Consider the following 10,944-nt stretch of genomic DNA (forward strand, 5'->3'; position numbering starts at 1 on the left):
TTTTTTTTTTTAATATTTATTTATTTGACAGAGAGACACAGCGAGAGAGGGAACACAAGCAGGGGGAGTGGGAGAGGGAGAAGCAGGCTTCCGGCAGAGCAGGGAGCCCGATGCGGGGCTCGATCCCAGGACCCCGGGATCATGACCTGAGCGGAAGGCAGACGCTTAACGACTGAGCCACCCAGGCGCCTCCCCTTTATGCCTTTTCATGTCTGTCAAACTCAGATGTTTCCTCCTCCAGGAAGCTTTCCCTAATTCCTCCAATTATTCATGTCCTATGTGCTGCTTGGAACACTCACTTCTTTTGTATTTGTCATTAGTTTTATTTACTTGTCTTCCATTCTTTTAGTAAAGAATGTTAACTCTTTGAGGGCAGAGACTCCCTTATTCTACTCTAGGTCTTTAGTGTTTAGCATGGTGCCTGGCACATAAGTGGTTGCTTAGTAGCTATCAGTTAAATTGAATTAAGTAACTTAACTGTGAAATTATAGGGTCTCGTACTCTGTCGAAAGGATTTCAGGCATCAGTGACATGGGAAATAGCAGAAGAGGCAGGTGCAGGGGGGAGAAAGGATGACCTAAAATCACCACCCTTCATGTGGGCCATGTGTAAATTAGTCACATAAATATCAATATGTCTATAGATATTTTCTCATTTAGACATGTATTCTATCTCCATTATGGGCTGCAAGCAACCTCCGAGCAGTGTCAAGTATGGAGTTCTGCAGAGTAGAGGCAGAGGTATGAAATAAATGCCCTCAATTTGCTAAGAAATATATCTGAGTACACCTGGGGTGAGCTTTATGTGGTAACAAGTGCAGGATGAAGATATGCCCCAATTTTCCTGAAAAGTGAGAATGAGCAATCACGTTTACCCCACCCTCGCTGCTTCCCTGGCACCGTGGTGCTGAATGCTCAGTTGCATGTGGAACGAATTGAAACCATCAGTGGCACCAAGTGGCAGGGCTGCGTTCTAGATTCTTAGTATTATTGTTGGAACCCCACCCTCCGGAGAACACCCTTCTATTTTCGCGCAAAACCCTGACTTATTCAGGTCACGGGGCTTCGGCCTATCACTGCAAGGTCCCAGTTTGCGGGGCAGTGCCCGCAGCCGATAGATACACGGTATAAGACCATTTCTTGGGTTTGGGGAGCAACGATTGGCGGATTCCGCCTATGGTGCTTGCCAGGATATGGGGCGCTGCGTATCGGAGATGCAGGTTCCGGGGCGGCCACAAACACCGCCCGGAAGCCTGAACGAGGCCTCCAATGTACGGGACTCAACCCTCAGCGTGGCCGCTATTCAGGGTGCCGGGCCCGGGGCCAAGGGAACGTGCGCGTGCGTGCGTGCGTGCGTGGGCGCGCGTGCGCGGCGCCGCTGTCTGTGGGTTGGCTGGTTATTTTGCAAACGGGAGGGGCTGTGCGCGCTCCTGCCTCCGGCCTCTGTCCCCCACCCCCTTCCCCGGTCCCGGTCTCTCCTTCGGAAAGATGTCGGACACGGCAGTGGCTGACACTCGGCGCCTTAACTCGAAGCCGCAGGACCTGACTGACGCTTACGGGCCGCCAAGTAACTTCCTGGAGATCGACATCTTTAATCCACAGACGGTGGGCGTGGGCCGCGCGCGCTTCACCACCTATGAGGTTCGCATGCGGGTGAGTCACGGGGTGAGGGAGACAGCTGAGGGAGGACCAGGCGGCTGGGCGGGGAGGGCGGGGGGGGGGGCTGCCATGGGGACGATTAACATTGGCCGAGACGCTTGGAGGGGTCATTTGGGGGTTAGGGGCTTCATAGGTTTGGAGAGAGGTCTCCAGACTAGGTTGTGGCCCTAGGATACGGAAAACTCCTGAGGGGGACATCGGACTGGGGCGAGGGAAAATAAGTACCTATGAGCAAGAAGTGAAGCATGGCTGGATAAGGGTGGGGACGATGGAGAAGATTACAGTGAGGAATGAAAGGAAATAGGAATCCTGACTGTAGCGACAGAAGGAGGGAAGGAAAAGTGGCAGAGGGCTGGGGGGGATGGAAAGCCAAGGTGATACATCTCTGGGTCCCATAACTAAACTAGGTTGTGGGAAGTCAGTCTAAAGAGGGAGGGCAGGACGCCCCGGTTTCTTCCTAATGAGGTCTCCCTGAAATGATGGAGTTAAGCAAAGCCTGGATTAAAGGGGAGATAGACTCCAGGAAAGGGAGACAGTGGGCTTGGTAGAGCAGAAATAAGAAAGGGAGTCTCCTTGAGATTGAGTGCTCCCCAGACTTGTGTAGAATTAGCATCTGAAAGAGAGAAATGTTTTGTGCTTAAGTTTTCTCAGGTACCACATGCTGTGTCTCATGGTGAAGCCTGGTCTTGCAAGGGGATTGGTGGATTGTCAGTCGGTGCTCTCATCCTGTGCTGATCCTTTAGATTTGAAGTATCCAGGATGTTTGTTTCAGTACTGGCTCCCATTTGAGCTTCTGTATACATATGGTCATTTGACCTTTCTGTTGTAGATTAACTTTTTGGGTTAAGACCGTGGTCTGTGGTTAATTTAATATTTCAGGACATTTCAGGAGTGGCTTCTTCCAGTGTGCACTGCAGAGGACTTTATTCTCTAGTTCTTAGTCCACACTGCAAGGATGGAATGTGCGGATACAGTAGTGGTTTGCAGGTTCTTTTGCCCAGTTGAATGGTTACAGGCAAAAAAGTTGGAGAACCATTTTCTAATTTTCCTTATGTTTTTTTCTCAGACTAGAGGGCCAGAATATTCTCTATGGACAGCATGCTGCTCAAACAGCATTTGAAGACCTAAAAGAGTGTATGTGCTTTCATTTTTGAATGAATGAATGAATTAAATGAGAGTGTGTCTCCTGCCTGGGCTTTGAAATTTAATTGAGAAATGATGCTCTCCAAATTCCAAGTTTGGCCAAGTCCAAACTGAAGAAAGAAAATCGAAGCAAAGATTGGAAAAAAACTCTCCTTTATAAGAACTACTTGGAACCATCTCTTTGGGGAAGAATGGAAGTTAGATCCCTGAAAATACAATAAAAGCTGGGAACTGTTAGTGGTAGAAAACTTAATTACTTGAGAAAGACTGGGCATAACTTGTTCAGTGTAAGGATTCTCTACTGTGGGGTTTTAGAGACAATGTCTCCATGCATTACCCAAGAGCCTTAGGGACTATGAATGAAATAGCTCTCTTTTATTTATTTAGATTTATTTATTTGAGAGAGAGAGAGAGCATGTGGGTGCCCAGAGGGAGAGGGAGAGAGAGTCCCAAGCAGACTCCATGCTGAGTGTAGAGCCTGACCTGGGGCTTGATTGCAAGACGCTGAGATCATGACCTGAGCTGAAACCAAGAGTCAGACACTTAACCAACAGAGCCACCCAGGCGCCCTGAAATAGCTCTCGTCTTAAGGCATTCTAATAACAACAGAGACTGTTCATCTAGTGCCTACTATGTGCCAGGCACTGAACTAGATTTTAGTTTCTAAATCCTTACAAAAATGACATTTTACAGGTAGGAAACTAAGGAGGAGTGCAGTTTTAGTAACTTTCCCAAATACACATAGCTAATAAGTGGGGCTGGGATTTGAACCCAGGTCTGTCTGACCCCAAAGCCCCTCATCATACTCTTTCCACTACACTTTAGTCTCTTTGGCTGTGCTTAGTTGCAAAACTTTAGTGTGCAAAATTTTTTTTACCATTTTTTTTTACCATTAAGCTTTTAATCCATCCTTTTCACAATTTTTAATTGTACAATGATGATGGGGTTGATGGCAGTTCCTAGTTCTGTAGGTTTGAGTTAATTTGTATTGTTTATGTTAATTTGTATGGCTATCTAGGCTTTTAATATATTAATTGAATTCAGTTTTGGAGAAAAGTTGAAATAATTGGTTTTTAATTGCTATTTTAGGTGGTTGATCATGGTAGGCATTATAGGAAGCATGAGACTCAAAGAATGGGCTTTGGGAGTTAGGCATTATGTATGGTAGAAGCAGATGGCACTGACTTTTTTTTCTTTGTATAGTAAATATTTCTGAAGCTGTTCTCTTTTATTTTGCTCAGGAAAGAATTCCCCCCCTCCCACCCTCCCAAGAAATGAGGAGTCTGGAGAGGTTTCCTGGTGACTTCACATGATGTGTGTGGAACTTTCAAATGTCAGTTGTCCTGTGGACTTGAACTTTGTTTCTTTCTCTCCTTTCCCTTGACTTTGTGTTGATCAGAGCCAAAGGACTCTCTGTATCCTGTACTACACAATCCTGTCTTCCTCATACAATTTATAGGTTGGAGTTGGGAGACTATCTTACTTAGTACACAGTAGCCCCTTCCTTAGATGGCTAGGTGCTGAGATAAAAGGTCATTATTGTCATCATCCTGTGGGGGTAGGGGAAGAACAGGATTTTTGTGAGTCAAAGGAGGAAGTCCACAAAATGGCAGTGGGTGGTTTCGCTGTGTCTTGGAAGAATCTACTCAGTATTTTCCCCCCTTTTCTTTGGTCCTTCTGTTGGCTTCTGTACTAGTTAAGGTTCTGCTGTTTGGGGATCACGTTATTTGTAATGAAGTCTGGTGGAAACCTAGAATCACGTGATACGAAAGCACTTTTTTTTTTCTTGCAGGATTATTCCCCCCCAGCTTTATTGAGATGTTATTGACATGTAATATTGTATAAGTTCAAGGTATATCATGCGATGATTTGATACCCATGCAGATTTCTTGCAGGATTCTGAGAATGCTCTCTATAATGTTTTATTTTGAATGGTTAATACATGCACATGGTACAAAATTCAAAAGATACAAAAAAAGATACACTGTAAAAACTAAGTCTTCCTCCCTTCCTCTGCCCCTCTAGAGGCTCCCATTTCCAAAGAAACCACTGTTTCCAGTTTTTTTATTTAGTCTCCTAAAGAACAGGTTGTAATAAAATATTACTTCACCTGTATCTCACTCTCCTTCAGCTTATTAACATTCCTTGGACCTTGATCCTGGGTAGAGTTGTAACTAATGTAAGTTGGTTAGTTATTTAGCTTTTGATGACCTCTACCTAGAACTGGATCCTGGAAAGACAATTTCCAAAAGCATGATGTAGTGAGGACTGTGTGAAGCACTAGCATAGCTCGAAGATATTCTTTTCCTGCCCTGAGGCAGTTGTGGAGAAAGGAGAGAAACTAGTTCCTTTGATTTCCATCTGCTGATATGAATTGGCTGGTGGGAAATAGAGTCAGTATTAATACATGTGGTTGGCCGTTTCTATTTAGAATCTGTAGACAGGAGTGAGGATTAGGGCTTTTTGTTTGTTGGTAGTTCATGTCGCCATTAGAGCCTAATGATTAAGATGTGGGAATAAGCTGATTTATGTCAGGGAGCAGGCGATGGTAAGCCAACTTAATGTAATTGCTATTTCTGCTGTACTTTCTAGACAAGGAGAGGGTAAACAAATACATAGGGCCTCTATTAATCAATTGAGTATTTACTGAGTAACTCGCATAGTCTGCATTTAGGGCAATGCAAAAGTAGTCACGGTTCCTGATTTCAATGAGATTAGAGTTTTGCTAAGTAGCAAGACTAACATGATACATAAAACAATAGTGTGTCAGGCACTACTAAAGTATAAATGTCATAGGAATGTAGAGGAGAGGGAGACCAGTAAATTAAGCTGGTGTTCTCAGGAAGGATTTCCTGGATGAAATGGGACTTGATCTGGGACTTGTAGAACAGAGAGGATTTGGATGGGAAAAGCTGAGGAAGGCATACCTTGGAGGTGCTTTTCTCTTGTTCTTTACAGGAACTTAAATTCACTTTTCAACTGAAAATGTAATACGTGCATGTGATAAATTCAAATTGTTCAATGAAAAATGTAGCCCTGCCATTCCAGTTGTTTAGTCTTATACTCCAAAGTCAATCACTGTTATTATGAATAAACATTTTATTCATAAGTATAAATATATACACATATACATGTCTTCCCCCACCCTTTTTATTTTTTTTTATTTTTTATTTTTTTAAAGATTTTATTTATTTATTTGACAGAGGGAGACATAGCGAGAGCAGGAACACAAGCAGGGGGAGTGGGAGAGGGAGAAGCAGGCCTCCCGCGGAGCAGGGAGCCCGATGCGGGGCTCGATCCCAGGACCCTGGGATCATGACCTGAGCCGAAGGCAGACGCCTAACGACTGAGCCACCCAGGCGCCCTCCCCCCACCCTTTTTAAAACAGTCTCCACAGCCAGCACAGAGCCCAACACGGGGCTTGAACTCACAACTATGAGATCAAGACCTGAGCCAAGATCAAGAGTCAGATGCTCAACACACTGAGCCACCCAGGTGCCCCACGTATTCCCTTTTTAATTGAAGTATAGTTGACACACAGTGTTACATTAGTTTCAGGTGTTCAGCATAGTTATTTGACAAGTTTATACATGACGTTGTGCTCACCACGAGTATAGCTACCATCTGTCACCATTCACTACTATTACAATACCATTGACTGTATTCCCTATGCTGTTATCCTCCTGACTTACTCATTCCATAACTGGAAGCCTGTATCTCCCATCCCGTTTTGCCCATACCTCCACCCACCTCCCCTCTGGCAACCAGCAGTTTGTTCTCTATATTTATGGGTCTGTTTCTGCTTTTTGTTTGTTTTGTTTTTTAGATTCCACATATAAGTGAATTAAATGGTGTTTGTCTTTCTCTGTCCGACTCATTTCACTTAGCATAATACCCTCTAGGTCTGTCCATGTTGTTGCAACTGGCAAGATCTCATCCTTTTTTATGGCTGAGTAATATTCCTGTGTGTATGTAGCACATCTTCTTTATCCATTTATCTTTTGATGGACACTTGGGTTGCTTCCATTTCTTGGTTATTGTAAATAATGCTTCAGTAAATGAAGGGGTACATATATCTTTTTGAATTAGTGTTTTTACTTTCTTTGGGTAAATATACATATCCCTTTTTATTTTTTTTTATTTTTTTTAAGATTTTATTTATTTGACAGAGAGAGAGAGACAAAGCGAGAGAGGGAATATAAGCAGGGGGAGTGGGAGAGGGAGAAGCAGGCTTCCCGCTGAGCAGAGAGCCCGATGCAGGGCTCGATCATGACCTGAGCCGAAGGCAGATGCTTAATGACTGAGCCACCCAGGCGCCCCACATATCCCTTTTTAAAACCAAATGGAAAAAAACAACAAATAGAGGCAAGCTCTATGTACTGTTCTGTACCTTAATTTTAATGCTTAATATATTTCCAGACTGGCTCATATATATTTCACATTCTTTTCATAGCTGTACAGTAATTCTACTGTATAGGCATACCGTAATTTATTTAACCAATTACCTATTGATGGACATTTATTAATTATTACAAATAAAGTACAGTGAAACTCCTTGTGCATACATATTTGCATACAACTTCAAATCTATTTATAGGATAAACTCTAAGCAGCAAGGGACTTCTAATCACCAACTGTGACAAGGCTGGATGTGGTAAGGATCGGTATTTACCTGGTGGTATTTTAAAGGAGTTATAGGAACATGGTTCACAGGATTATTTCTTCATTGGGCCCTGTTGAAGTGGTTCTGACAGGTGGCTACCACAGGCTGAACATTAGTTACCATCTCTCGTCTCTCATTTTTCCTTCCCTGTAGACAAACCTACCTATCTTCAAGCTGAAGGAGTCCTGTGTACGGCGGCGCTACAGTGACTTTGAGTGGCTAAAAAATGAGCTGGAGCGAGATAGTAAGGTATGACCCCATTCCCTGTGTGGGATCCTCGGAGGAGGAGACCTACATAGGCTGAGAGGGCATGAGATCATAGTCTATAAAATTTTAAAGGCAGTGGAGCAGCTGAACACTATCCAGTCCCAACACATTGGATCTGGGTGATACCCTTTGAAACTTTAAAGTGGTAAGTTCAGGACAAATTTTAAAGAAAAAGTATCACTTGAATTAGTGGCTAGTAAAGTCATACAACTTAACTCCTGTAGGTGCTGAAAATATACAGTATAGTGTTAGGAAAGGCCTAGCTAAATTACTGGATGCTGGTGGGTTGTGAAAGAAAGTGAGGAATATTTGGAGTTTATTTCCTTTCTTTTGAGGTGGTAAACCTGTCCTTCTATAGAATCAGTTGGGTTCATTTTTGACCTGAGCCATCTTGACTATGCTTATGACCTCAGTTCTTGCAGGTTGCTGGCCGTGGGATAAGATAGACCCTGCCTGATAGGAAATGGGATATACAGTGCTTCACCCTCTCATACCCTCTTCGTCCTCTCTCACGTGGCTGCTATTTTGCATCTGCCTGCAGATTGTAGTACCGCCACTGCCTGGGAAAGCCTTGAAGCGTCAGCTCCCTTTTCGAGGAGATGAAGGGATCTTTGAGGAGTCCTTCATTGAAGAAAGGAGGCAGGGCCTCGAACAGTTTATTAACAAGTAAGCCCAAGTTCCTGGGGACTCTTCTTGCAGCTTTTGCCATCATGGTCTTTCTACGCTTTGTCTGTCTCTTCTTCTGGAATGAGATGTGATGCCAATTGTGCGGTGAGCTGACACTGGACAGTAAAACTCCGTTCCTTTGAGCCGAATTCTGATCCTGTGCCTCAGGGCCTGAGAAAGCACCGCATGGTGGATGTGTTTGGGGATTTCGCTGTACCATACCCCTCTCTCCCCCTTCTCCTCTATAATGTTAGGGTTGGAATGGTGCCCCGTTGCTGTCCTCTACTTGCTTGAACCTCTGGAGGAGCTGCCCTGGCCCTTCCTCCCCTGTCCACACCCCCATTGCTCTGCAAATTCTCTCTGATCCCAAATACTACTGATAACCATCTTGGTCTCTTTATAGAATTGCTGGGCACCCACTGGCTCAGAACGAACGCTGCCTACACATGTTCCTGCAGGAGGAGGCAATTGACAGGAACTACGTCCCCGGGAAGGTGCGCCAGTAGGAGCCCCTCTCACCACTTGCCCTCTACTTTCCTGCTGAAAATGACATTGGTTTTTACACTAAGCCTCTCTCTCTCTCTTTGATCTGAAGTTGGCTGCCCATCCCCTGGCCCGATAGACTGGCTGGCATTGTGTTCCTTGGTACCTGACTAAACCGTGGGCACTCTGCTAGGATCCTCTTCTCTAAGGAGAGGTGGGAACCACAGGCAGATGCCCTTTGCTTGGGGTACGGGTGGGGGGATTGGACTGGAAGGCAATTTCTTGGGCATTTACCCATGCCAGAAGGCTAATCTTTTGCGGGGGCGGGTCTTGTGCTGGTGGGGCACTTGGATACATACTGATGCTGCAAGTCCAGGGGATTTTCTTACTCTTAGGTTTAACCAGGAACGCTGAGCAGGGAACAGCCCTGCATTTCCTACCTGCATGAACTTTTTCCTTTTTGGGAAGGTGGTAGAGACCCAAACGTTCTTGTTTTCTCTAGGCCTGCTCCCAGTTTTCTCAACAGTTTCTTTTGTTACTTTCTCTCTCCCTTGTTGCTTTTCATGGCAGTAAATCCTAGAGTCTAAGCAGTCTGTTGTGTGGAGCAAGGTGTGTGGGTTTTCTGGGCCCCTCATCATGGCTGCTTCAGAGTCAGAAGAAAGCCATAGGGCAGTAGGAGAACTCTTGTTGTCTAGCCCCTCTCTTTTGTGGCTCCCCACTCTGGCTGCCTGTTCTTGCTCATCAGCAGGTGAGTCAGTATGGGCCAGCAGTTCTCCCTCCCCAAGCCCTTGGTACTTTATAGGTTAGCTTTGCAGGTTTGATGGCTTGAGGGGTGGGGGCAACTCACCACTGCCAGGTAACTCCCTAAAGGGTGGGAGTGGATCATTTTCTAGGTACCTCCCAGTGGTGGGGAAGGGCATCACTACCCTCCCCCTTCCATCCTCCCTTCCCCCATCCCATTTAGTGCTGCCATAGGGCAGAAGCACATGAACAAACCACACAGTCTCTGACTTCTAAGCACTTTGAGCTGTTGAATGGGGCTCAGGGGCAAGAGTTGTCGCTGCCCTCCCCAGCTTGGTCACAGGGTTTTTGAACTGCCTGCACTCCTTTTCCATGGAATTCCAGCATTATCCCCAGAATTTGAGCTAGAGATAGCAGCGGGGTATGGATGTCCCAAATCTTAGAGTCTGAAGCAGCTTTCCTGGGCTTCTGTCTGGAAGGTAGTGGTTTGTTTGCTGGGGCCTGATAATCTATCTCCAGTGGTGGGATGGGAGCAAGTTAACTGTTGTCGTGTCAAAAGTGGGGACTCTTTGCTTAGACTGTCCATCATGGAAGGATTGGAATTCTCTATACAGGGTCTTGGGGAAAAGGATTATAGAGTCTGACAAGACCCTGATCAGAGAGATTAGGATTGCATTTTGACATGGGATTTGGAGTCCTTCTAAATGTTGATGTTCCCTGAGACAGATCAGCTCTCCAGCTGCTGAGCCTGTACCAGGGGCTGAGCAGCCCCTAGAGAGAGGCTCTGCTCCCTTTCCCACCTCCCCAATGTTGGTGTTGCTGCCTTTTTGATTTGTATTCTCTGTTATTGACTTTTTTTAAAAGAGTTCTTCTTTCATTGTGCACAAGTGCTGAAAGCCTGAGGCCCCATTTCTGCTGTGTATATATCCTGACTCGGGGCTTTTATTCAGCAAACTGTTCATTCTTCTGTCAGACAATGTCATATTCAACTCTGTTCATATTAAACCACTGTGAAGCAAGCCTCTGTTTTCCTGCTTAAGTTGTAAATATAGTACTTTTTAGTGTCTAGGATATTCTTGGTATTGTGCAGAAATCATATAACATGGTCAGTGTCCTGAGGTGATAAGTTAAGTTTTACATTTAAGTTTAAAAAAAAACAAAACAGAATCCTAGCTGCCTGTAGCGATATTTACCTATACTTGCAACTTCCAATTGACTTTGTCACAGAGGTAATGCATCTGCTTGCAGGAAGTAGCCATAGGGCTTAATACCTGTGGTTTGGGTCAGATTTAGCAGATTTGGTTTTTAAGCTTGTGGGTTTCT

The 10,944-nt window shown here is 44.8% G+C and overlaps 1 protein-coding gene across 1 annotated transcript; it reads left to right on the forward strand.

The window, feature by feature from the left end:
* Positions 1–1,370: 1,370 nt before the first annotated feature.
* Positions 1,371–10,640, forward strand: SNX12 (sorting nexin 12). Its single transcript, XM_081808706.1, has 4 exons — positions 1,371–1,652; positions 7,618–7,713; positions 8,273–8,397; positions 8,801–10,640. Exons 1-4 carry the CDS (start codon positions 1,488–1,490, stop codon positions 8,901–8,903), a joined length of 489 nt encoding a protein of 162 aa, XP_081664832.1. The 5' UTR covers positions 1,371–1,487; the 3' UTR covers positions 8,904–10,640.
* The last annotated feature ends 304 nt before the right edge of the window (positions 10,641–10,944 follow it).

This window comes from Leptonychotes weddellii, chromosome X (genome assembly GCF_054177405.1).
Source record: "Leptonychotes weddellii isolate Sample4059 chromosome X, ASM5417740v2, whole genome shotgun sequence".
NCBI classification, from domain to species: domain Eukaryota; kingdom Metazoa; phylum Chordata; class Mammalia; order Carnivora; family Phocidae; genus Leptonychotes; species Leptonychotes weddellii.

Bases quoted from the DNA above. Each gene is read 5' to 3' on its own strand.
- SNX12 (XM_081808706.1), top strand. From the start codon at position 1,488: ATGTCGGACACGGCAGTGGCTGACACTCGGCGCCTTAACTCGAAGCCG. The intron at 7,714-8,272 runs GTATGACCCCAT...ATCTGCCTGCAG, and splicing joins AGCTGGAGCGAGATAGTAAG to ATTGTAGTACCGCCACTGCC. The intron at 8,398-8,800 runs GTAAGCCCAAGT...GTCTCTTTATAG, and splicing joins CTCGAACAGTTTATTAACAA to AATTGCTGGGCACCCACTGG.